Raw genomic sequence first — 27,887 nt, forward strand, 5'->3', positions numbered from 1 at the left:
CAGTGGCTGGTGGATGGGGAGTGACTGAAAGTATTCACCTGTTGCTCATTTTAAATGTTGGATTTGGTTGGAATTTGAGGAGCAGTTGGGCAGTGGTTACAGCCTCGGTTTGTATGCAAGAATGTTTCCACTAGAAAAACAAAAATTTATAGTGAATGAAGGACCTTTGGTTGAAGTTCTCTTTGCTTCCCTGTCCCGCTAAATTGGATTACTTGCAGGAACAAAGTGAATTAGCAGTCCTACTGCAGCAGACCAGTCCCAGGTGAGTAAGACTGAGCTACTTGACAACTGGCACTATAGGGAGAGCTCCTGTAATTGTTATTTCAAACAAACCTGACCCCCCCTGTTCTGCTATTTTAATGCAGGAACCAAGGGAAATGTGATCCACAGGTGCATTATAAAAGGGAAGGTTCTGGGGAAGGAAGCTTGCCTTTTGCTGCAGTGTGAGACAGTGCCTGACTGTTTTGTGTCATTGCACATCTGGTGCAGAAATAACCTGAGGAGAAGAATTTGTTAAGGTCAGTAGCTTTCTATTCCTTTGCAGACATATTGTTTGTTGGTATACCACAGATGAGCAAAAAACCCCATCTTGCTGCCAGGTCATTCTAAACCTATTCCTAAGACATTGTGCCTCACTAAAATTCCTGCTGTCCATACTGTTGCCTTTCTATAGCTGCATGCTGCTGCAAACTCAAGATAGTTCCCTTTCAATTTTCTGGGAACTGATTATGAACTCTGCAAATAAAATGTGGTTCTTCAGCTGGGGATTCCTTAGATTAAACTGATTTTTTGAGCAACTTTCCTAAAGGTTGATACTTCTCTAGTTTGAGAAGTAATTCATCTTTAACTTAAGCATGCATTTAGTTATTGAATGTTCTCTCTTTTGTACTAGTCCGAAAAGTTTTTCTCATTTCCAGCTTCATACTGCTCATGCAAAGAACTCAAGGTTTTGAGCAAATCCAAGAAGAGGACTATGAGCAGAGCTGGAAATGAGTGCAGGAGTTTTGGTTCCAGCTACCTCTGACCAGTTGATTATCCACTGATGTGCCTCAGTCTTCAGAAAGGTCGGGCATACACACCATAAACTAACCAAGCACAAAATAAAGGTGTTGGATGCACAGTTTCAGACCTAGGTTAGCAGGAAAGTCATGGGCTCATAATAGAAGTGGATGATGCTCTACACCTGGGCTTAGATATTTTACTACTTATGTAAATTCAGCAAATACATTCCATGTGCTCTCTGATCTCTTGGAAGAACCTAATTCTCCTTGTTCAATGAAAGATGTATTTATTGAGAAGCTTCAGAGTCCACTCTAGGAAAAGCAGGTGGTTCTCATGGTCAGACTTGGATCACAAATAAAGACTTTTGTAGTATTTTCAGCAAAGGACTTTCAAGCAAAGATTGAACATTTATGTTTTTGTTTGCTGGCTGTCAGTGAGAGGGTGGTATGTCCTGTCCTTGCAGAAGTTAGTTAAGTGAAAGTATTTCTTTATGACCATTGCCATTTATCCTTTAATTTTGGAGCAGCACTAATCCCTCTCCTTTCAGGGTGTGTCAGTACACTTACAGACTATGATAAGTTGCCCAGCATTGAAGGTTTTACAACCTTATGTATATTTTTGAAATTTTTTTGGGACACATATAGATCATGTTAAAAACCAGAAGTCCATTGTTCAATCAATCAAGTTAATCCTGGTGCTCCTTGATAACTATAGCTATCACATTTCAGAGTGATTTTATTGGATATTACTGGGATTACTTGTAGTAGCCACTCAGTCTAGACAGGGGTTTCTATTACAGAGAACACAGACAAAAGGGTAAGAAATATTAATGCCCAACATCCATTAACCATGCACAAACTGCATATCAGAGAGTGGATCCAGTTCACTAGGCTGGGGGTCTCCCTCTTTTTGCTTATCTCTCAGAAGGCCACTGGCTTCTTAATTAAAAGGAAGTAGGTTGTCTTAATAAAGGAGCAAAAAAGTAAGGAGATGCTTGAAAAATTTGTCTTAGAGCTAATGAAAATTAGAGATCTTTCAATTAGCAGTCCCAATACTGAATGTATTTTGCCCCAAAATCTGTCTTTGGGATGGCTTTCTCTTCCCACTTTTTTGTGAGGTGGAAGCAGTCATGGTGATCTTGCTTACAAACTTGGATCTCCAACAGTCCTGTTGAGAAGTGTGATGAAATGGACCTCCAAACTCACCAGGGCTGGGTAAAACCATACTGCTGTGGTTTCTGAAATAAAGCCTGTAGAATGACAAGCACTCCAGGAATGCTGTGCCTTGAATAAATGAGATGGGGCAGTGATGTTGTTCCCACCATCCCTTGGAAGATGACTCTGCTCAATTAGGATCGTTGGCTGATTAAAATTAGACCTAGTTAACAAGGCACTGAGTGAGGTAATAAAAAAATTCTAAAGCATTTAAAAAATCTCATTTTATACTACTCCACATGTTCATAGAATTATAACACATGGACAAACGTTGTATTTGCTGCCTAGACCACTTGTGACACAGACTGTATTTTGAATAGGACATATTTCAGATTCTTGTCAAATTGCCCATCATAACATGAGCTCCACCAGGTCTTTCAGAGAATTTTGGGAGTCAGAGGAACAGTAGAAACACTCAAACACTGCTTGCATATGGCTTGCTGTACTGCATTCAAAGACCTTGATGCCCTTTTTGTTCTTCATATCCTTTTGGGATCAAAAGTTAATAAGCTTGTTGTTGAGATGGGTGTGGGATCATGTACAAGCAGAAGAGAAAAAAAAAAAACAACTGTTGGAGGGTGGGAATGAAAAGCAAAATCCCTAGTTATATAAGAAGCTTGCAATTATTTAAAGATTCCTTAATTCCTGGGTCATGAGGTTGATTATGGACTATATAGAGACATAAATCAAGATCTCCATTCAAGACTGCAGCTTGGTGTAGACTCAGAGAAAATGCTCTGCATGCCAGTGCTCTCAAGCCCCTTTTCCATCTGCCAGCTGATGCTGGTGTGTTTCAACATGCTCAGGGGGCACTGGGGGCTGTTTAGGGTTGCTCTCACTATTTCTGTCATCCAGCTCCTGGGGCCCAGCCCTGCTCATCCTAATCCTCCACTGGCCTGGGACCGGAAACCTTGTCTGCTGTTGGCAGAGCACAGCAGTGGGTTTGGGGGGTCCCAGTTGGTTTACATCCCTGTTTTATAAATGGAAATGCTGCCATCATGAAGCTCCAGATTTATCCAAGTATGAATACCTAATTCTCTGGGTTATTTTAAGCAGCAGTTATGCCCTTGTTACAGTTATGGCTATTATGATAAGTTACTTGCATTAAACCTGTGGAGCTGGGAAAGAGTTGGGTTCCCTCAGGTTTTAAACTTAGCTATGAACACTTTTTCTCTGTTATATATCTTTATCTTGATCCAGCAACTACTGGTATGCTTGCCCTGACAGATCTCCTCCCTTAAACTTTCATTTCATGGTAATAAGCCATGAATTGTCAGGGTATTTATCAATATAGTGTCAGAAAGGAGTGGGCAACATAAATTTCTGCCCTTGTTTCCAGGAGGATTCTCTTCCATGTAGAATTATTGTTATATAACTTCAAGATCACAGTATCCAACTATACATATAATTTGAGGCTGTTTCTAATAAGCATTGTCTCCAGCCTGTGGTTCACTCTGGTTTAAATGTTCTCAACTTTATGGTCAAATAACAGCATAGAACAGTATTTTTAGGAAAAGATGATGCTTGGCAATGGCTGGGAATTTTGTGGCTTTTACCACCCATCAGAGTGTTTGTGCTAATGTGTGTGCTTTTCAAGAAAAGGAAAAAAACCCACCCACAAGCTAGAAAAGCTTTAACTGAAACACCATCCAAGACAACTTGCAACTTTCACTTTGACTGTGTTGCTGATGTGAGGGTTCTTTTCTGAATATAACTGGATTTTCTGAATCTCTGCTTAGTTTCTTCTTTTTTTTCATACTTTCTTTTTTTCATACTTTCCTGAGTTCCACTCAGGTTCTTGCAAACTGAGCAATCAATGGTGCTATGCCAATGTCATTGACTTCAGATCAAACATTTGTCTTTAAACTTTGTCAGAGGTGAATATTTTGGAAGTTAGACTATGAGGGGAGCAGTTGTCCATGGGAAAAGCTGGCTGGTGCTGTTCCAGCTATCTGGCTGAGAGGTCCTGATTGATTGTCTTCCTCCTGGCAGATTTTGGATGACTACTGAAGACGTAGATGTTTAAATGATACTTGATGACATTGTTCATCTCAGTGATTCTCTTGGCTATGTTCTTGCTTTAACATTAGTTTTTAATAAAACTTGCCACTTTAATTTTAAGCAGAAAAAAGCTTTTAAAGTTTCAGATTTGGAAGCTTTTACAGGGCTTAATAAAAATTCACTTGGGCAAATCACAGTAGACAACTGTATTGGTACTGATGGTTTCTGTTTAAAAACCATGTCTGTTGTTTGCTGCATCTTGCAGCTGCTGAGATTCTTTGTCTTGCTTCCTTTAAGTCTTTCTCTTGGCATCTCACAGGCATCAGAGAGGGGAGTAAGTGCTCCAACACTACCATTGCAGAGAAGTTGATTTTCTTCTCTGTTGTATGACTCAGACTTTTGTATGGGTGTGGGAATGATCTGGACAACTAGGGATGCTGGAGAGAAGGAGATGTTTCTCCTCCCTAAATTGGGATGGCCAAATACTCCATCATGCTTTATAAACTACTGTTAGATATTTAGGCAGCAGGGTGGACAAACACACCAGATTTTAATGTAGGAAAAACACCCTTAATCCTCACTGCTGCTCTGTGACCCTCCTGTCAGGTAACTGGACAAAGTGCTCCCAAAAAAGCTTGTTGTGACAAAGATTATGTATATTGAGCTGTATGCAAGGTTCTGTAGAGACAGGAATGACAGTGCTCTGGGAATCCTGCTCTGCTTTTAGATTTGGCATTCCAAGAACAGAAAAGCAACAGCAAAACAACCCACAGAGTAACACGGGCTATTAAAAAAATATTCAAGGGAAAAAAAATTACATATGAATGTACTGGTTAAAACATCTGTCTGGAGAGTCTGGGATCTGACTCATCCTGCTGTCACATTCCTGGATGGGATGTCCCTCATATCTCTAGGAACAAGTTAGCAAATTGAAGAAAAGGAAATAAATAAAGTTAATCTCTTGCCTAGCTAGTAGCTGTATCTCTTTACCAGCTTAGCACTTCTGGGCTTTATATCCATGTAGGAACCCCAGTTGTACTTCTTTTTATGTGTATTGACTTAGTGAAGTGCAAACATGTTAAAAAGTTCACTTTCTCCTTTATACGAGTCTATAAAAAAAGCTCTTAAAACGGAGTCATAGTGTTTCAATGAGACAAATGATCAGCTGAGACCCAACAGTCCTTTCCAATGGATTAGGTGCTTGTGTGAGAAATTCTAAGATGCTAATCAGCCTGGAGAGTTTTCATGCCTCCAGCACTATGTAATGACACCAAATATTGTGATGCCTCCAAGTTATAATGGGATAGGCAAGGGGAATGCAGTAATAGGTATCATTCCTGATATTTGATTCCAGCCAGAGCAAGACTTTCAGAAGTCTCTAGGCAGCAGAAATTTCTTATGCATTTATGGACACTGGGGTAAAACTAAACATATCCACACTAGCCTGGAATTTTTTCTAACAGCTGTTTGGACACAGTAATGTACAAAAATAATTATAAACACATGCACAAGTACATCAGTGTGTGCTTTCTGTGCCTGCCTTTTAGAGGAATCACACATTAACATATTTTCTGAATTTTGCAAATGCACTGCAAAATTGCAGCTCAATAAATGGAACTTTATATGTTTGTCTAAACTGATGATACCAGTATAAAATAAAGATATTTTCCAGTTGGGATTTAGGAAGCTGTAAGGCATGACAGAAGTGTTCATAACTAGACATTTCAGCACAAATTTGAATTCTCATGAAGTTGATCCAAAACCAGCTCTCCAGCAAAGCAAGTATCTGTTTAAATGCTTACTGTGGAAGGGATCAGTCCCACTGCCAGAGCAGTAAAACACATATTTGCTGTGATAGCATAGAAGTGGGTCACAGTTTACCAGGAGGAATCACTTACTGTATAGAGCTGCTAGATTTTATTTCTGTACATTTGGAATTTTTGAGTTATGTCCTGTCACAGCTGCAGGCGTGCGACTGCTGTGTTTATATTCTGTATTAGTCACTGAGAAAATAAGAAGGAAAAAAGAGGGTATTTCTTCAGCATGAGCTGCTGAGGCCCTGGCACAGGGTGCCCAGGGAAGCTGTGGCTGCCCCATCCCTGGATTGTCCAAGGCCAGGCTGGATGGGGCTTGGAGCAAACTGAGATAGTGGAAGGTGTCCCTGCCCATGGCAGGCTGTGCAATGGGATATCTTTAAGGTTCTTTCCAACCCAAACCATTCTATGGTTTTTTTATTTCTAGGCATGGTATTGTTTTTTGGGAGATAAAAAGTAAAAATGAGGCATTTCAAAGCAGCCCTCAGGATGGTTGGTTCTCTGTAGGCTTCACTTAGCATTAAAGGATGCACCTGAGTTGGTGCTGAAATGGTTAAATAACAACACAGGGTTGGGAAATCAGCTTTCTGCCTGGCACAACTGCTTCAGGAATCCTGCCAGGAGCCAGTAGCTGAAAGCCTCACTAAAACCAACAGGACAACACTATTAAATGTCTGGAGTCTTAAATGATTTGTGGTTTGTCAGGGTGACACGCTTGTGGTCTTCATGGCAGTGCAACCTGAGAGACATCCCTGCTATTTACAGAAATGTGTAAGCAACGGAGCGTGTGAGTGTTTGTGTTGACATTGCAGGAACAAAATTTTATCTGCATAATTACAAAGTTTTATTCTGATAGGGTTTCTTATTTAAGCCTGTTACATGCTCCAGCAAAGCAGAAAATCCCTTCCTGAGCACCGTTAATAATGGAGCATTAAGAATACACTGTTTTCTTTTCTTGCTTCATATGAATCTATTTATTTTTAAAACAACTGTTTTCTGGTGCTTCCTATGATTTCTTTCCTGGGTGCTGGAGGGAGCATTTCTCTGGAGCTGGCTACAAGAAGGAACATCTGTACAGCCATATCTGGTAATATTCCTTTGCCTTGCTGGGACCTGCCCTTTGCCTCCACAGTCTGCAGCAGGGCCTGGGACAAGGAATTTAGGTGGGCAGTGGATTGGGCAAGGCTCATCAGCTCTGAGGAAAGTGCATGGCCCAGGAGAGGCTGAAAATGTTCATGGATTTCTTTCTGTAAAAATTAAACTGAACTTCATTTTGCAAAAAGTCATGATGTTAAGTGGTGGGCTTGGCAGTGTTAGGTTAATGGTTAGACTTGATCATATTATATATTTTTTTCAAACCTAAAAGATTTAGTGGGTCTATATGATGTCAGAGGACTAAAATATCTCATATTATCCCCCTAGCAATCTTATTAGCAGAATTCAGTGGAGTGAACCTGCCCTCAGAGATGTCCCAAGCATGAACTCATACCTGGGCAGTATCACCTTCAGGATGGAGGGCACTGGGAATCCTCCTTGGGGGCTGTGGGGGCTTTTCAGGATGTGCTGTTATGCAGGGTCCCTGTAGCTGTTGGGGAGTGGCTTCTCAGGAGCCTCACCAGCCATTTCTGATGGCCAGCCCTGTCCTCTCCAGACCTGGGGAATATAGCTGCTTCATCATCCTGTTCAGTGTTGTGATGGGCTTGGGAAACATTAAATAATGTCCTTTGAAATGAAAAGGGAAGGAAAGGAGTGGGAACCCCAGAAAGAGAAGCAGGTGAGAAGGAAGGGAGGAGGGAAAGGCAGATAGGGCAGCTCCTGGCAACTAAGCCTTCCTGGGGCAGCCCCATCCCTGGGCAGAACCTGCTCCTTCCACTGCTGCTGCTTGTGCCTAACAGGACAAACAGCCAATGATGATAAAAAAGGGCCACTATCAACCAGCAAACCAGGCAGTCCCCAGGGAACCTGGTTTCCTACAGGGATTCCTAGACTGCAGCATCCTGCCGTGGGAGGATGGCTTGGCAGGATAACCCAGACCTGCTCCACACAGTTTCCTGCAGTGGTCCATGGATGTATCACCCAGTGATGTGGAAAATGAGCTGGTCTTGCCAGTTTTGTTAAGGCACAGCAATAAAATAAACAGTGGTAAAAGAAAGCAAGATTGACCCCTTTCCTGGGCACTTGCAGGACTGGAAGTGTAACACCAGTGTTAGTGGCTTTATTACAGGCATGTGCACACTTGGATTCCAGGCCAGTGTCTACACTGAGCAAACATTTGTGTGGATGGGAGGAGGGAAAACATCTATTTTCTTGTGACAGTAGAAAGGATGACTAATTACACCAGGAACAGCTGCAGTGCACTTGAAACTATAGAAGATCAGCTGATCCCTACCATGCTTCCCCAGCCAACTGGCAACACCTGAGCCCTGCCAGGTAAAAACCAGGCTCTGTGCTTTGTCCAAGTCATTAGAGCTCCACTTGGAGAGAAGTGAGCAAGAAACAAGCTTTGCTTCACTGCTTAATGTTGCTCAAAAAGAAAAAAAATACCTGGAATAAATATTTCAGTCCAAAGTAATATTTACTTGGGTGCTTAAAACTTTGTAAAATGCCCCGAAGGTCACAAGACATTCATCCTGCTGTGTATTTCTCTTTAAGAAGGTGCTTGTAAGTACTACTGGAACACATGTGTGATGAGGGGTTGCCATGGCAAACAGGTTTTGGCACTATTTAAGAGAGAGTTTTATTGCACAGCAGAATAAATAAGCATATTAAAGCCACATACAGTAACTTGTTGGCACATACATTAATGCTCCCAAGGGCTGCAATAACTTAAGCACCCTCCCTTTAAACATTTTTCAGTGTTTTTTCTTTTTTATTGACTACATGCATTTAGTATTAGGACTAGGAATGTCCCATTTCCACCCTCTTTTGAAGTGAGCAATTGAGGCAAAGAAAGAGGACTGTCTAATAAATCATAAAGGGGCATTGTGCACAGACAAGAGGAGCAATTTTCCCATTCCTAACATACATGAGGATAAGCCAGTGTGAGACCTGTCTCCGTGCTAAATCCTGACTTGTTCTCTCTAGACACAGGAGTAGATTGGCGTGTTTATATTTCTGATGGAGCCTGAATAATCAGGAATAGTTTCACACAGTTTTCTGCAGTTTCTGTCTTGCTCTGTCTTCTCCCACATCACAGCAGCAAACTCATTACTTTGGCTTTACTCATTTTTTGAACCACCTGCTCTGTTCCCAGTTTGGCTCCCAGCTCACATTAGTGCATCTCAGTGCTGAGGAAGTGCTGCAGGGAGGCAAGAGGCAAATCTGTGCCTGTGAGAGGGCTCAGGTTTGTGGTGCTCTTAAAGGTGAACATAAATTACATTTATAATGAAAGCTCTGGTTTAAGAAGGGTTATTAGTGCATTAGTCCTGGCTTTATTAGCTCGGAGGTTTCACAGCCACGTGGGAGGTGTGACACTGGCTCCCTCTTCTGTGGGAACCCGTAACTTTTCTGAGTTGGAGAACTTTGAAGCCGCCAAAACATTGGTGTAATTCGCAGTGTTGTGGATGGGCTCAGGTAACGCCCAGCGGAGAGGAGGGGCACGGCTGCTCCTCCCCGGAGGGAAGCGTGGCCGGGGAATTCAGCAGGGGCTGGTGGCAACTGAGCCTTGTTTAAAACTGGAGCTTGCCGGGTGTGATGGACCCATTTCTCCTCAGCTGATTGAGGATGAGGGACAGAAGTTACATCTCAGCCTAAAAGGAGAGGGCAGGCAGTGCTGAATTCCACTATAGTCAGAGGAAAAAAATCTGGATTACATATTCCCTATAGTTTTAGGGTGAAAGCTGTAACATATTTTACTCTTAGAACCCTTTTTGCCTCCTGCCTCATCACCAAGATTACCCCACACCCTTCAGTAAGGGTGATCACCAGTGAGACTTCAGTAAGAGCTCCTTGTTTCTCAAGGCCAGGCTGGATGGGGCTCTGAACAAGGTGAAAGGTGTCCCTGCCCATGGCAGGGGTTGGAACCAGGTGATCTTCCAGGTCCCTTCCAAGCCAAACCATTCTGTATGATTTTAAACTTTCCTGTATACACTCAGCGATCGCTGAAGCATGCTTGAGCCTCAGGAAATGGGGGAGGAAAATGGAGAGTTCATTATTTTATGAAAGGTACATGTTTGTAATATTGCATACTGATGGGTTCATTATGAATTACAATTTGCTGAATAGGAGGATTCCTGTGAGATGGACAGCACACGGAGAAAGCAGAAAGGCAAAGGGAGGGAGGTGATTTTTATGCCTGTAAAGGTGTCTCCTGGGCATAATCAGAGTGAAAGATGTACCATTTCCTTCTAGCTGTTTGGATTTGTTGCAATTAAAGTCTAGTGGAGCTGTCAGGGGCTGTTGACAAATATATTATAACCAACTTAGGTTAAGTGAGTTACTTAAAATTAATCCATCCCTGCACAACACTCCTGTTTCACTTCACAGGAATGTGCCAGGAGGAATGAGTACAATCCTGACCATGTTGGGAGAACTTCCTCAAGGTGGAAATTTGCAAATAGGGCTACTGTAGTATGTAATGAGAAGCTGCAGGGCTTTCAATTATCCCACATAGTCTGTCTCTCTGCAACTTGACTGACAGCTAATTATGCTGGTGCCATTTTTTGGCAGTGGAATTTAATCTCCCAGATGGAAAGCAAATCAATCTGCCCATTGCTGCAGCTGAGGCATACTTTGGCTCAACTTTAATTTATTCTCCTAAGCCTAAGAAGGTTAGTCATTTCAAGGTACAAAAATATCAAATTTCTTCCGTTAACCAGGCTGGTGAGAAAGTGGGGAAGAGTTGGGATTTTATGGGCTGCGCTGTCAAACGTCGCTCCTTCCTTTGTATTAGGAAACAGCAGTATCATCTGCCCTTGATTCCTGGTCGTGGAATCTAACAAGGATGTAGCATTTATGAGCAGGTTGCTTGTGATAATGGTTAAACATGAATTGTGGAGGCATTAAGTGGGATTCTATAGAGGAGTGAACTAAATCTCTGAAGAACTTGACACAAAAAGGAATCGGTGGCAATTTTCAAGCACTTTAGCCAGTGTGCAATAGTCTGGTTCCCTTTGGGTTTCATGCCAGGGATATAAACACAATCCTCCTACTTACCTGCACTCTTCAGGCCTATCAATTATGTTGCTCCCTCAGAGTTGCTGTTACAACTTGAGGTATTACTGTCCTCTGTAAAACCAGCACAGAGCAGAGTATGTGACTGGTTAACACAGGCTCCAGACCTCATCTTCAAGCAGCCAGCACCTGCAGCTCCTGTCAATGCTGCTTCTCAGGCTAGAAACCCCAATTTTAGCTGGGATCAAGGGGAAGGAAGCTCACAAAAACTTGGTGCTAATGAATGCTGGAAACCCGGAGCCTTATTTTTCTGTAAACTTTTGCCTCTCTGGTTGTTTCAGTCTGAGAATTGTTCTGATGCCTTGTCTGTGTTTTAGTATTTTCCCTTTTGGAGGGCTTTTTCTGAAATTCTCTGAAGGTATTTAAGGCCAGGTTGGGCTGGGGTCTGAGCAACCTGGTGTAGTACAAAGTGTCCCTGCCCAAGGCAGGGAGTTGGAAAAAGATAATGTTTAAGGTCCCTCTGACCCAAACCATCCTAGGACTCTGATTCTACTCTGGTTTTTGGAGAATTTATACAAATAGGAAGGTTCCTGATTCACCTTCTTACTGAAAAGAAACATTTCTAAAAGTACTTTGCTTGCACCTAACGACTCCAGTTCAGTCTTCCTCATATTTTTACAAAATTAGTCACTTCAGTGACTCTTCCTTAATACATTTGATGGCTGAAGGATTACACACTCTCCTATCTAGCTATTAACACCAATCTTTTTGTATTTCCATATTATCCTTATGATTATGTTGCTATTGCTCCCAGTGGATTGCATTTCCCAATTGTGATAAAATCTTGTACATGGAAGCATTTTTAGTGACAAATCTCTGGAAATATCCTGATGTTGTCCCATGGTGGCTTTGTTACCCTGCTGCACACTGTGCTTCTCCAATATTATGATTACAAGGGCTTGAGTTATTAATCTGTAATTAATTATTTTAAAAATTAATAATTCATTAAACAATTACAATTTGTTCTTAACTATGCTATTAAGTTTAAATGCTGATGATAAAAAGTAGTATCAGACCTGTAATCTCTGAGTCAAGGACATGGAAGCAGTGCAGTCCCACCTATTCTTTGGCTAGTTGCCCTAAAATAGGGAGCAGTGGGATGTCCAGGCTGCAACAGAGATCAGGACAGGCAAAATCTCTGTCAGGGTCATCCTTGCTCAGCCACCTGACTTCTACTGATGTGAATTGAAAATGCTATTGGCCACAAAATGCTTTTAACTTTTTTACTTTGAAAGTATTGAAGAAGTTAGAGAATGTCTATTTTAACTGCTGTGTTCAGGTAAAAGCAAGAATGAACTTACCAGTAAGAGAAGAAGCTGTAAAGGTATCTCACTGATAATTTTCCATGTGTGATCTTCCCAAAGTGTGACTTTTTGTCAAGTGACACTTGCATGTTCAGCTCCAACAAGCAAAATGCCACAGAGATTGCTGAAGTAATGTCTTGGCCTCAGTGCACATGTTAGCAGGAATTTCTCCTCTGGTTTTCCTTGTTATGAATGTAACCTGATATGTTACTTTTTAGGTTCTTGAATAGATGCCACAATCTACTCTGGCTGCCTGAGGTCAAGCTTGCTCTGGGATCTCTGGCTCTCCTGACAGAGTCTGCTGGAATTTGGGACCTTGGAGCAGCATTCCTTGGGCTATGGAAGATGTGGGTAAAAACAGATGGCTCTGGGCTGTTGGAGGAGGAAGAACAGGATGCTCTGGTGTTTGTATGGAAAGAGAATATGGCAATGCCCCACATGAGACCAGCTCCAACACTGGAAATGATTTTGGTTTTGTTTTTTCCTTACAAAAGCACCATGAGCCCACAGCTAAAAAAGGAGCCAAGATGAGACCAGGAGAAGCAACTTCATGTCATTTGAATTACAATTTTGTTTGCTTTAGGATTTTCTAGTTGAAAGACCAAAGTTGGCCCTCCCAACCCGTTGCAGTGTCAGAGAGATCTAAGAACTGACACTGGAGGTTGTACTTTCAACTACCTAGAAAATATCTTTGGATAAACACTTCTGTTGACATTAAAGCTTTCAGAGTTTAAAACAGTGAGATTTAGTACAGTATGGTAAATTCTACACTGCAAACAGATTAGGATTTTGTTATCTGAAGGCTCAGTGTGATGCATGCTCTCCTGTGTTAAAAATCCCCTCCTGTGCTGAAAAGGCCCATTCCACTCCAAGTTAGCTGCTCATACGAGTTTTTTGGTATTTTTCAATTCTTTTAGTGACATCTAGTGAAACTTGGAGAAAGTGCAAGTTCAGCTGAACTCCAAGGATCAATCCAACTGCAGCAGCAGACACTTCACAGTTAAATGCCCAAAGTACTGCACCTTATTTCATTTATTGACCCTTAAACTGCTGTCCAAGGAGTGCACAAAATGCATTTTGGCAATTATAAAATTTTAAAGTTTGAGCTCATATTCTGGTCAAACACTTTATGCATTTGAGGAACAAAAATAATTTACTCTTTGTTACTTTTAACTTTGGGTATATATTTACAATAATTTTTATTTCGTATTTTGAAATTTGCCTTCTGTTATTGAGTCCACTTCTCCTCTACACTTGAAGACTCCAAGTATTTAGACTTCTACACAAAACACACCAAACTTTTGTAGGAATTCAAGCTACACCTTTTCAGTATTTGGTATTCCTTAAGTTACTGAAATGTTGCTCTGGGCCAATTCAGACTGGATGTGAAATACCCTTTCATCAGCAAATGAAGTTTTCAACAGAGATGGAAAACGTATGCCTCCTACCTAGAAAAAACTAAAAACTTCAAAGGAAGAGCTGCCTGCCTCAGAGCAGCATCCACATCCATAGCTTTTAACAGTGTAATTTCTTTTTCTCAAAGTACAAACTCAGAGTGACTTCCATAAAGGTCTATGTTGGTATGGATTTCAGCTGTGCAAAGGACAGGGCCACCACTACAAACAATATGGAAAAAATACAAAGTAGCTTCAAACAGGGCAGTATTAGATGACTGGAAAGAGTTCAAAAAAATCTTAAGAGGCCTTGCTGGATCTAAAAGGCTTCAATCTCCCAAATTTAATAGACCTAATTAGGGCAGATTCTGAACAGGAGGATCTGAAGCAACAACTGGGAAGTGTGAACACTGGAAAAATCCCAGCTGTGAGTGCCACTGAGCACACTCACATGCAGCCAGCACAGGGAATATGCCCAAAATATCCAAACAAGCTTCCAGGGCACTGATTGTGATCTGCTCTCATCCCTCTCACAGACAACTTTTCAGAACTTAAAAAATAAAGCCTTAAGGGAAAAATCAATCCAAGTGTACCAAGAGCAACAGTTCAAACATTTTACTAAATCAATTCACACAGTTTCAAAATTGTAAATATAATTAAGGACAACAGGGTTTCTGTATTTTTTTTCCAGAATCATTAAGACAATAAACAAACACAAATTAGGTTTATAGCATCTGTTCTTTTAAAAAATGAAAGGAACGCCACTTGATGTATTGATAAAGCACCACAACACAGTTACAAAATAGGGTTGGCCTGTTTCTTTCACAAGTAAAAGACTACATACTCCTAACAGCTTCCTGCTTCAATTCATACTTCATTAAAATAAAACTATAAAATCTTCTAGATTACACAAACTTCAGACAATGCCTGGTAAAACAGTGCATTAAGAGCACTAATGCCAACTATCAGTGCCAACATAAAACAGTTTAGAGAAGAAAAACGAAACAAACAAAAAATTCCAAAACAAAACAACAAAACCCTCACCTTTATTTCCCTAGATGAGCGAAATTTAAAATAAGGGATGCTCTGCCTCACAATGAGTTAAGGATTTGGGGATGCTGATGGGTGGAAGGGGGGATGGTACTGCAGCTTTCTAGGCTTAGTTGGCATCTAGTTTGGCCATTTCCTGCACATATATCCCTATACTCTCACTGTCAAAGAGCACGAAGTACACAGTCTTGATTGAAGAGGACATTGTTGACACAAAATAGCTGGAGATGGCTTTCAGGATCAGCTGAGCAGCTGTTTGCTTTGGGAAGCCATTTCTAGAAGGAGAGAGGAAAAAAAAAAAAGGAAGAAAATCAAGACTTGCTGAACCAACTTTTGATGGTTTAACCTCCCAGTGAAGGTTCCAGCTTTTCTCCAACACCTCACCGTAAATAAAGCTGCAAAGCCAGGGTTCACAATCTGAATTAGAAGCTACAAACTTGCTGATTTAGGCAAGACTTAAAATGCTCAAACAGAAGAAAATATTAATACAGAGTCTACACCCACTGACAGGTTGAACCTCATGATACCTGATGGGTCAATTATTCTCATTTAACAGGTAAGTACAGAGCCTGCTGTGTTCTGGAAAGCAGTGTATGTGTTGGAGCTGCAAAATTAAACCTGTCCTGGAAGCAAAGCAACTGTTAAAGAGACGTAAAAAGGGACAGAGAACTTGATACAGAATATGAAATATGAAAAGACCCGAAGTACAATACAGTCTTACCACTACTAATGGTAACTAAGCACAGGATTTTACAGGACCTAACCTGACAACCTTTCTTATAAACTTCACATTTTAATCTAAGAATCCTTGTCTGAAAGATTCATCTAATCTTAAAAGAAGTCAAGTACAAGTAGAACAAAGCTATGACTTGAATTTTATGACCTGAATTTTATAGGTCATGGCAAACTCCTGGAATTACACCTGGTTACTGCTTGGAATGTGGCCTGAACTCTGTTGCTGTGTTACCACTGAAGTACTGCTACTCACCCAGTGGTTTGACCCTGCCCAGTTCTGAGCCCTTCCCCATAATCAGTTTGAAGGTGATGGGACATGACCACTCTCTTATGAGTAGCACCCAAAAAGAACCTGAAAAAGAGCCTGTTGAACATCACCTGAACAGCAGTTCAAAGAAGCTGGGCTAAATCTACCTCTGGATCTCACAGGTGAGCATTTCTCAGCACTTTCTCACTGAAGCACCACACTGGTAGTAAAATGCTGTTGTAATCTCCCTCTTATTCTGTGCTGCAACACACCAAATGTGAAGGGCAACTGCCTGTGTCATGGCTCACTTGATGCATATTGCCTTACCAAAAAACATTCTTAGCAATTCTGTGTCAGTCCTGTATGTAATGTGATATTAGACACGGTTTCTTGAAGATAATGTTTGTAGTATTCCAAAAATGATGGCATGAAATAGCTTACACTGCTTCTTCTTTTCTGAAAATGCCTGATTTTTTCTTCTATTGAAGAAAAAAAAAAAAAGGACACAGCATTGTGCACCAAGCTCATACTATTCTAAAGCCAAATGAGCTGCTCAGGGGCAATCAGCTGTGTGAGGAGTTAATAACTGAGAGCAGTTTTGACACAGGAGCTGCTTAGGAGTCAGCAGCCTCCACACTGAGCAGGTTACTTATGAATGCTGCATCCTGGCATACAGCAGAGATCTTCCAGGAATGTTGCTCCTGAATTGGCATGCAGGGCAGCAGCAAAATGCAGACATACACTGTTTCTGAAGTGTTCTCAGGGGCTCTGAAGTCACACAACTCCCAAGTGCTCTGGCAGGCCACATGAAAGAAGAGTGGCCTGGTGAAAGGAAGGCACAGTGCCAGGCAAGCTGGTAACAATCCATTGCTCAGGACACCTCTCCCAAAAGAAACAAAAGGGAGCAGCAAAATTAGCAGGAAGGTGCTGGCCTGATGGTCATCTATGGGCTGCAAGAAAAAGAAGTCTTAAGCATTGATCTATAGGTCTGAGTTAAATTCTTGTGAAAAGGCAATTTGGGACTTTAACCAAACCAGTGTCAATTCAGATCAAAGTCAGAGCCTCAGAATGAAATCCTTTCTCAGAGGATGCTTTTTTTTTTTCCTCCTAACTCTCCTTTCCCTTTTCTCCTGCTGGCCCTACCAGACTGAACTCCAGGCTACCTCTGAACAGCACCCAAGTTGTGCTTTCCATAAGTTGGCTGTAGCTGAGCATCTGGCCCAATGAATGCTACAAGTATGCTATTTTAATTCCCCTCATGATTTATTTGAACTGCCCTCATGTAATCCCATTCCTTAACTATAAAAGAGAATGAAACTGTTTATGTGGGTTTATTGGGTGATGTCTGCTTGACAGATGCCTGTACTAGAACAGCTGCATACATGTGGTGTCTTTGGCATTTGCTGTCTTTTAAAGTTTTACTTTTTTCTTTTTTTAATGATTTTGACTTCATAAAAACAAGTAGAGACTATTGTCAAAATATATTATGTTCTATCCAAAATTAACTTATGCTCGAGTATCTCTAATTAAGGAAAGAAAAAGGGAAAAATGCATAACCTCATATATTACCAAAGGCCTTTTGATTCCTCTCCATCTTTTAAAAGCACCACTTCAACTGGCTCAAGTAAGAATGACATGTATATGCTGAGTGGAGAACCTGCCCCAAATCCTGCCTGTCAGTAACCAGATTTCACAACAGAATGTGAATCCTGAGGATTGTTCAATGCTTCATCATCTTCCAGTACCAATCACCTACTTCACAATAAGGGCTGGGAATGGTTCTCTGCTGGGAGCTATCCAGAAAAGACAGGGCTGTGTGGAAGATATTCTACGTAGTCCCACTTTTACATAATCAATTCCACAGTCATTCTGCACTCTCCATATCCATGGGGGAATAGAGTTCCTCTCAGAGGGATTCAGAGCTTCTCTTTGTACTGACCAGCCTGTGATCCTGACAGCTAATCCAATGGGTTACTATGAACCCTCTGTTCTATTTCTCTCGTTATATAAAAGTTTTCTCAAGTTATCTCCTTAAAATGACACCTATGCAAATTAACCTTAGCTGGAGATTTGTATGATGCAAGGTGCTTAAATTTAGCATCCTAATGAAACTTTTATTTATTGTCATTCACCCAAAACCTCAAATACTGTTTTCTGCCCTAGGCCACAGAATATGCAAGAATTAATCTAGTGTTGCAACACAGCACAATGGGAAGAATATTCTTGTTGTACACCAGCCAACATCTTTCATGGCAAACTCAAGAGAGTCAGTTGTTCAGGGTTAAGAGACACAACTGTGCAATTCAGCCTAGATTTGGCCCTTGGTTTTCCTACTGAGCCATCAGTGAGGGCCAGGTGTTCCCAACTTCCCCCTGCACCCCAATCCAGGAGCCTCAGACTAAAGGTGCAGTCAGTCTGGACTGAGACTCTTAAGAACACGATCCAACTTTCAAAGGCACTGAGCACACTGTATGGAGCCAAAGACCTGAACCTTAGACTGAGGCTTTCAAAGACCTTGGCAAGGGTTTTTAAGGTCTTTTTTTTTTTTTTAATCAAATAGTCCCATGATGTAAACTGCATGGAATTCAGCTTATGGATTTTGGATGAAAGCTTGAAGTGACTCTGCAAATCCTGAGAATCAAAGCATTTTTGGTTTGCTGCTTAAACAAACACTAAGCCATGTCTTCTGGCCATCTTAACACAGGTAAATTTCACAGGTAAGTTTCATTACCCACTAAAATCAGGCAAAAGAGACTCCTTTTCTTCATGTTCTTTTCCACATTTCCTGTTTATATGAATGAACTGATAATCTGAACGAAATCTTTTAATATTATCTTGCAAGTTCATTTTATGCCCTTCATCCCATTTGCATGCTTTAAGATTTGCAGGGATCACTGAGATCTGCCAACACTAAACTAAACTCAGGAAAACACTGCAGGCTCCATGCACTACCTGAACAAACCTAGAAGAAACTCTTCTTTTAGGGAACTGATTCAAACAAGGAAGAGAAAAAGGCAGCATTGTATCAATGTGTTTTGTAGATGGGAAGGGACTGGAACATCAGATGGCACTTAGAGAATGTGACCTGTTTGGCATCAGGCTCCCTGACAGCCTTACCTGCCACTGCCAATGGAAGGAAAGGCAATGGATTTCAGCTTCTTCTCATCAGCCAGAGCCAAGCAGTTCTTCACTGTCTTTTCCAGCAGCTCCTCACATTTGTCTGAGCCCCAGCCAGGGCTGTTACAGTGGATCACAAATTTTGCAGGCAGTCCATGGCCAGCACTGACAACAGCTAGGAAGAATTGAAAATTAAACATAATTACTTTCCTCTCTTTAGGATTAAAGGAGTGTACATGTGATTAAAATAGCACACAATCAACAGACATTCCTTTAGCCCCTGAGAATGTTTTAGATTACAAATCACAGCCTTAAAAATATAACATGATTAGAGACTTTGTGTTTTCCATTTCCAGCTGCATTTTGCTGTGATAATTTATAAATCATAGCTAGGATCGAGCTTATTTAAGAGAGAGCAAGAATTCATGGCTGACATCAAAGGAAGCACATTTATACTGAGGACTGGGTAAGGAGAAGGGCAGTATCTGTTAGAACCCCAACCCAGACAAGGGATGATCTTGCTTTGGTTGGGTTTACTGCAGAGATACAGTAAATACCAGGATGCTGGACAGGGACAAGGAGTTATGACTCCAGTGACCTTCAGCTTCTCCTGCTAAATGTACAGTGTGTTCAGCTGGCTCCTGATCACACCCCAGCCCAAAGTGGAGCAGTTCAGAGCTACTAGTGCTCTGCAAACCCCAAAGGAAGGATAGAAAAGAGGTGAATTAAGATTGTGGCTTTCTTTCCAGCTTTGTCTCTGAATAACTATAATGAAGACATTTTGTGTGATTTCAAGACTTTGGGCCTGGCCTTATTTTAGCTTTTCTGTGTATGGGTCACCCAAGATCACTTGAACAATGCTGGGCTTAGTTTCTCTCTTTCATCACATTCTTGGCAGAGGGGTGGAGAAGATGCATTTACAGATTTGCAGTGCTTGATTCACACTGTTTGTGGACACACTTTGTGTGTATAAAGAAATGAAGAATTTTTACTATGCTAATCATACCTTATCATCATAATAATATTACCATGGACATGTGGGGACTAAGAATATGCATCAGACCCTGCCTACAAACTGCTGACAGGCAGGGATTCTCCAGATGAGAGGCCTCCTTTCCTGCAGGAGAGCACGTTTTGGGTTCACCACTTCCCATCATAGAGCAACAACAGACTGTGCTCTGCCTGCCAGAAACCAGGGTAAGAGGATCTCTGTCATTTCTGAACTCACTGGGCTGTGGTTGCAAAGAAAAAGTTTTAACTTCAGTTTGTTAAAAAAAAAAAAATAAAGGGGGAAGGGAAGCAAACTACCCTAATCACAAGCTGAGGGAAGAAAAACATCTATGTTAAATCTCACAAGAGCATACAGTGAGTCAGCCCCTAAAACACCCCACAAAAGTGTAGGGATAAAATGGCAGCTTATGTCTTCACAAAACCATAATAAAACCATAATAAAATAACACTAAGTTTTTTAAATTTAAAAAGTTGTTTTGCAAAGGTGCATAGAGGTCTGAAATCCTCTGTTCCATTCTGGAATGTACATGAGGCATTTTGCTATTTAAGTATAGTAAAAGTAACTCTTTTATTACATGATCATCACATATGGATACCATCTCCTGGCTGCTGCAGGAAAGAGAAAATAGACTTTGTCATATGGATCCTGACCAGGGGTTAACTAGAACATTTTGAAGGACAATGGAAGCACATGCATTTATGTCCTTATGGGTTTGCAGAGTCCCAACATGTTGAATAGCCTTAGTGTTAGGCAATGTTAATTTGTCATAATGTGCAACTAAAATGTTGGCAGATTCAGAATGTATCATAAATCCAAGAAAAATCTATTAAAAGCAGCTGACATATCTCTAGTCAGATATGAAATGTGGATATCATCCTCATCCTGAAAGAATAAAATATTGTATTGATACACATGACCAACTTTAATATTTCTCAGGGAGTGTTTTTCAGGGTAGTCACTAATTAACTCATTAGGATTCTGATGAGGACAACTGTTCATTACCAAGAGCAGCTGTCCCTTACTTCAAATGCAAATGCACTGAAATGGGAAGCAAGAAAGAGAAAGCCAACTATGGACTTATTCTGTGCTAGTCACATTTTAGGTAAGCATTCTGATGATGGGTAGATTAAAGGGAAGAACTGAGAAATCTGAAAACTGGGGATATGTAGGATTGAAAAATGCATGTATTAGTTCTGTTCTAGAGCCCTCCAACAAGTCCCTAACAGCCAGCTTATCCCAATGTAGTGCAGAGCTGCCCTAGAATAAAACTGCCAAGCAACCCCCAGGTCTGAGGGATGCACTAACAGCTGAGAAAAAGAAACTTTTCTTTTCAATTTGCCACCTACTTGGAGCAGTTTGGTCTGGGCTGGTAAGAAATCTTTACAGAAGTTAGTAAAAAGAAAAAAGTGAGTCATTGATTCTGCATATTTTTGCAGAACAAAAATTCCAAGAAAAACTTATTAAAATTTTTCAAAAGCAAGGGAGAAACCCCCAAAGTATTAAGCTGTAGAAGTAAACAGTTGTAATTTTTCCTGTCAGAGCTGAATTCTTACATCTCCCCTTCGGCTGTAGTTAGGATTCGTTTACAAAACTGTGCACACTGTATTTATTTTTATAGCATAAACACAGATGGCAGAATCAGCCTTCTATATGAACAACATGGATCAGCAATTTCACAGATGGTCTAAAATAATATATTGCCATTATCAAACTTTATTACTCACATAGTAGATTTTTCTCTGATATTACATAAATTTTGATAACTAGGCATCAGAAAGTCGTAAGCTTTTATAGTGATGATTTTGGCACTGATTAAACTAAGTACCCAAGCAGATGCTGAACTTTAAGCACATGCTTAAGTTCACTGAAAGTCAGCAGCATTTCAGCAAAGCAGATGTTTAACAGACTCAAAAATAAGCATCTCATTAATTGCTTTTCTGAACTGTGTCCTTAGTGATCAACACTGCGTGTGCATGCACGTACCTGTGAACAGCCTGGCCTTACTGTAACACTACAGCACCGCCCATTTCCCAGGGGCTTTGGTAAAGGTTACTTAAGATGCAATGTGTGCAGTTTAACTGTGGAGAACACAAACACACAGCCCTGGGGAGCTGCCTGCAGGCAGCAGAGCCCCAGTGCTGCTGCAGGAGGAGCTGGGCACAGTGAGCCAGCCCGAGGCAGAGCTCTGGCGGGGTCCTCACCTCCGGCGATGTCCAACGGGCCGTTCTTCTTGCGCAGCTCAATGACGGCTTCCACAAACTCCTTGCCACCCTTCTTTTCCAAAGTGCTCCCTGAACAGAGAATTGTTAGTTTACTCCTCTGATCTAAGCAGACATGTCACTCGTCATTAATTTTGTTACGTCACTCTAGAGTTTTCTGCCCAAATATTTTTTGGGGACTGCAAAGTAAGATCTAAACCTTTTGGGACTTGAGAATTAGCTAGTCATTAAAAACAACAACAACAACGACAGAAAGAACAAGAAGACAACCCTAACAACCCAAAAACCTCACGCTGGTATCCCTTGCTAAGATTTTCAGACTTGACTTTACTGTCAAAAAACACCTGACATGACATCCCTACCTCCTTCCTTCTCTTAGTGTGAAATGTTCCAGAAGAATGTGCTAGCTCAACAGCGGTTGAAGGTTCATAATTCCTTCCCCTAGGATTCATTTCCCCTCTTCTCTTACAAATTGTTTTAAAGAGCCATTTGCCACAATAAGAATTTGAAACTCACCTGATCTTGGTCCCTGACCCCAACAGGTGGCCCCAGGAATGAAACAGTCTCGTGAGTGCAGCGGGCTGCTTTACTTGGTAACTGCCCAGCTTGTTGAGCCACCTTTAACCAAGAGGAAGAGCCTCAGAAATAAGGAGAATCTCTAAGGAACACATTCCTCCAATGAACTTCTCTAACTACAACTAAGGAACTGGCAAAGTCATTCTGGGAGAAGAGCTGTGCAGTGTGTCAGGGCAACCAAAAGGTATGCTGTTTACAAAGGCAGTCCATCACTAAATGGTTTAGATCTTATTTTGCAGCTCTAGTTTTAAATATTAACAAAAGAAAAAACAGCCCAAGAAAGCATTTTCCTAACTAGATAGGCATCCCACATAATTTTGCACGGTGCATATTAATTGTAAAGGTAGATAAGTAAAAAGCAGTAATATCATAAAGGCTCTGATTTGAAAGATTGCTTTGAAAACTGATTTCCAAAAATCCAGAACTAGGATCTCTGAAGATCTAGACATTTATTTGGTGACACCCCTTACTTCCACTGATGAAGAAAGAAAAAAAATGCAATTTCTGATGGAAGTGCACATACTATATGCTCCAGGAAGCAGAGTTCCTCCTCCAAGACTCAAGTTACTAAATCAGATTATAGCTCTAGGAATTAAGAAGACTGCTTTTGTTTTGTTTTGCTAAATTTCTTCTGAATGGAAAAGTTAAAAACAATGCATTTGTTTTCCATTCAAAAACTGGATCTGTGACCCTGAGTCTATTTTGTTAGTGGGAGTTTATTGCTTTTGGGGTACAAAAGCTGAGGACAATTACAAAAGCTATGCCTTTTCTTTGGCTTTTTTCATAACCAGTTCATAAAAGGGTTTGCCAAAAACTGGATTGCAAGGTCACACTGTGTAGGTCAGAGTGTAATTTGCTGTTTGTGCTCATTTAAGTTTTTAAATATAAATACTTCAGCCAAACTCCTAAGAATTTTCTGAAATTTTAATTTCCTTATCTTAGTGCAACTGAGTGGGAGGATCACCTTACAATCTCTTGGAAAGACAGTAATGACTTTATTTGTGGCCACGAGGTGTGTTAGGAGAGTGCTGGGGAAGGAGTTCCAGAGCAGCACTGAGATGCTTGGAAGCACAACACCCTGTGCCCTTTGCTGAGCCCATCCAGCAGATGGGACTGACTCCAGGGTCTTATAAAATCACTCTGAGAAGAGATGGTGAGGGAATGAAACAGTCTTCCATTCTAGCATTCTGGTTATATTCTTGTTGTATATATTTCCATATCATTTCTATTTATATTTATATATATGCCAGTTATATTCCCCATGAGTCCATGAACTCTGATCAGTCCTAAAACCCATGACATTCATAATCCTTAATTTCTCTTGTTTCAAGGGGAAACATAATTAAGCCTTGTGCAGAACCTAGAAACAGCAAAGTTCTATTAAGTAGGTCATTTCTTTGCCATTGCAAAGCTGTTGTGCATTTAATGGAATTTAGCCTAGTTTGGTTTAATTCAATCCAGAAGGATCAGCTTTTTCCCTTGTACTGGGAATTAATTTATAATTAAAAGCAATGAACAACCATGTCAGTTTATTCCATTGAGCTCTCTTCTTGCAGATCTGGTACAAAGAAGAGAAAAAGTAATATTTGGTGTGAATGAGTGAAATATTCTCCATTTACTCCTCAATTATGCTCTTCTTCTGATTAATAGTGAGGGTTTATATTAAAATCTTACTTGACATCTATGTCGTAAATTAGCTTAATCTGGCAAAGGACAAGACTGTATTTACCCATTTTCCACTACACTAGCAAGTTTCTTTATGGAAGTCTTGCTTCACAGCTTCAAGGTTAGTAGTTTATTTGCTCATAGGCATAAATATGTGTCACTCCCATGAGAATAAGATCATTATCTCATGCTTTCCAAGCAGGCATTGGTATCAGTGTTGAAAACAGTGTTAGCAGAAATTTAGGCTCTAAAATTCTCAAGATAAGCCCCCAGTACATTTAAATTGTTAGGGAAAAAACCAACAAAAATTAAAAAAAAAATTTAGATGGGTAAAAGTTAATCATTGGAAGCTAAGCATTTGTGCACTTCTATTCTTTCTTACAGCAGTCAGAGGCAATAGGAACCTACACTAAGGAATGAGCAGCCCAGCTTCAAGAGACAATTTTCTTTGCAGGGTAGCAAAGCATTTCTTTGTCACAGGGTAGGAGACAGGCACATTGGCTAAATGGGTCTGACAGATTTTGGAAGCATATTCTTCAGGTACAGGCTACTATGACACTCTGCATATTACTTAATCAGCAAAGTCACAGTGCTTCTGCCCCAACAGGCTGACCAGAGCTAGCTACATTTCTCTGCCTGTTATTCAGCAAGCAGCCCTTTCAGAAAAAGCAGGTGGTACAGGACATGTGTCCCTCCAAGTCAGTACTGAAAATAAGGCCTCAGGCATGGGGGGAGCCCCTCCTCACAGTGATGGTGAGGTCAAGATGCAGAACAGAGGCTGGGATCAGACTTGCTCTTAAACACTGCCAGCAACTTCTGCATTTGGCCCAAATTCTGATTTGCCTTCTCAAATTACCAAGGCAATTCAATCAAAGTACTCCTACCCTTCTATAAAATCCTTCAAAATTCTGTATGTGAGAGGGGTAAGAGAGAGGCTAGGAGAAGAGCTACTCAGGGGACAGTTAAGATGGCTGAGTTAAAAGGTCTGTCCTGTTTTCTGTCATGCCTTCTCTCATCTGTGTAGCTCAGGTGACTGATGTGTGTGCAGCACTAGCCCAGGCTTGTGGGCATGAGAACCATGGAGCAGGGCTAGGAAGGTCTGTAAGGATAATCTTAAGAGTTTGGAGAATCCAGACAGGTTAGATCCAGCCCATGAATCCAGATGTGAATATCTGAAACTTGGCATGGAAAGGGTGCACTAGAATTGGTTAGAAATCTAAAGATCAAGACTCTAACCACATTCAAAAAACCAGGCACTTAACATGTCAAACCAACAATGCTGTAATTCATTTTCCCTGGTCATGTGCCTGCATTTAGCACACTGTTCCTGCGCTTCAATTTTGGTGGTGCACTCCATTGTTACTTCTGAAAGGCCGATTTGGCAATAAAAACCAAAAAAACGCTCACTAGGTTTGCAATTGTTCATCTCTGCTTATGATCAGTCGGGACTGCTGGAAGTGAGAAATGAATGCAAATCTGCATAGCTACAACAAGCTGGTGGCTGCTGACCGACCATGCACACACATACGAACTGCAGCACTGAACTTGCCATTACCTACTTCACCACCGGTGTAGAAGTCAGAGTTTGTCGGGTGAACGACAGCATCACTGTCGATGGTGGCAATGTCAGCCTGTACAACTTGCAACTACAACAGGTAAACAGATGTATATCAACCACGTTGGACAGAGACCCAGCACAGGCTCTACATTTACACATGTACCAACGTCCATATTTTCCTACCTTTGCGCCTCCAAACCTTGCGCCAAAGGAGTATGCTGAGTTGTGTGTGCAGGTGTGTGTAGAGAAAGGGGTGTAGGGAGCAGGAGGAGGAATATTGAGTATGACATGATCAAATAAATGTTAAAATGACAAGTCAGAGCAATTACATGAGATCATTTCCAAAGTTTTAAAATCAGCTAATGCCCCATTTCACTTTGCAGAAACCTAGAACAACCAGTTCCCCACAGAGCATGACATTTAAATATGGAATCTGTTTAAAAAAGAGAAATTCAGGATCATTGAGCCAAACAAAATAATAAGTTTCTCCATTTTGTCAGCACTAATAAGCCGACAGGCACTGATTTTCATATGTAAAACCATTCATAATTCTGTTTCTAAAAATGCTACTTTTCTTCACGTGTAGGAAACTATGTATTTGCAGCCAGGGTTGTACAGAATTTCCTTTAACAAATACAAATAATTGTATAATTTAAAAGTAAGGCATATCTTTTAATTATGTGCTGGAATGGCTAAGACACTTACAGAAATAATATGTTTTTCTGAGAAAAGCTGATATAAAAATCAGTCTTCTTAGACCTTTTCTCTTGTTAAGTTACTTCTCTACATTCCCACAGGAAATACAGAAGTATTAGAATTATGGGTTGTATTCCAAGTTTTAAAAAGACAGCAGCAGGTCTACTCAAATAAGAAGGGAACACAGCACATAATGCATGAAAAGCAATTTTTGTTTTGCTGAAGAATAAACTTCTGTTAAAGAAGGATTTTTTTATTTATTATCAATCTGAAACAAGAGAAAAGCTTTAAAAGTGATTCTCCACCCATGATAGTTCACTCTTGGTATAATATCAGTATTTGTTTCCAGCTGTATGTAAAAGTGACAGGGAAGAACTGAAACATAATGGAAACAAATTATTGACTGAATTAAATATCAAATTTGGAATTTGGTATGGAAGATTTTGGGATAGCCAATTATGTTATAAGCCCTTTCCAAAAATTTTAAGCCTACTCTAAGCATCGAAATAAAACCCCTGAGATTGCAGGTAGAATGGAGAAACTGCTTATTTTGAGAAAAACCTGACAATAAAATATTTTAGTCCTCAAAGTATCCAAATAAGAAACCCCCCAAAATATCTAACAGTCACATATGATCATTATGGAAAAGAATTTAAAATTTTTGAACTGAAATCAGCTTGAAGATTAGCAATAACTGCAAGTATTCAGAATTGGTCAAAAAGTATTTTGAATACAGTTCTTCAAACAGGACCTGCAGGATTTGAATTTCTGCTCTGATTGAAAGTATGAAGCCCTAGAGTGTAAATTCTGGGTTCCATAATTTCCATGTGACCGTTAGTTGTGACAACCCATGCCCCATTTACCTAGGTCATCTTTAAGGTCAATGTCAGCATTGGTAGGATTGATAATGGCCTCCACCTCGAAGCCGGCTAAATTACTGATTTCACTGTGAATAAGGTTCAGCTGAAAAGAAAAGCATGAGGTGGGAAATAACAGGACAGCTGGGAAATCACAGAGAAGCTGCAGAAAAGTGAGCTTTGCAACACAGATGGAGATAGCATCACTGCAAACAAATATGCAAAATAAAAGGCAGGTCATAAAGGGTTATTAG

At 40.6% G+C, this 27,887-nt stretch overlaps 1 protein-coding gene and 1 long non-coding RNA gene across 5 annotated transcripts in view; one reads left to right on the top strand and one right to left on the bottom strand.

The window, feature by feature from the left end:
* The first annotated feature begins 381 nt into the window (after positions 1 to 381).
* LOC306808986 lies at positions 382 to 13,724 on the top strand. Its single transcript, XR_013776139.1, has 2 exons — positions 382 to 518; positions 12,726 to 13,724. It is a non-coding gene; the product is annotated as an uncharacterized lncRNA (long non-coding RNA).
* Positions 13,725 to 14,925: 1,201 nt separating this feature from the next.
* The window catches only part of MACROH2A1 (macroH2A.1 histone), a 42,697-nt gene continuing 29,735 nt past the window's right edge, over positions 14,926 to 27,887 (bottom strand). For 2 of the 4 annotated variants that reach the window (XM_079320046.1, XM_079320045.1), the window contains exons 6-9: positions 26,078 to 26,168; positions 22,264 to 22,353; positions 19,051 to 19,225; positions 14,926 to 15,226 (exon numbers count right to left, since the gene is read on the bottom strand). In XM_079320046.1, coding sequence (XP_079176172.1) covers positions 15,061 to 15,226; positions 19,051 to 19,225; positions 22,264 to 22,353; positions 26,078 to 26,168 — 522 coding nt within the window. In that variant the 3' untranslated portion in view covers positions 14,926 to 15,060. Of the gene's footprint in view, positions 15,227 to 19,050; positions 19,226 to 22,263; positions 22,354 to 26,077; positions 26,169 to 27,639; positions 27,740 to 27,887 lie in introns of all 4 variants that reach the window. The other 2 variants (XM_079320044.1, XM_079320043.1) reach the window with 1 other exon arrangement.

The sequence above is a fragment of the Erithacus rubecula genome (genome assembly GCF_903797595.1).
Source record: "Erithacus rubecula genome assembly, chromosome: 16".
Taxonomy (NCBI): domain Eukaryota; kingdom Metazoa; phylum Chordata; class Aves; order Passeriformes; family Muscicapidae; genus Erithacus; species Erithacus rubecula.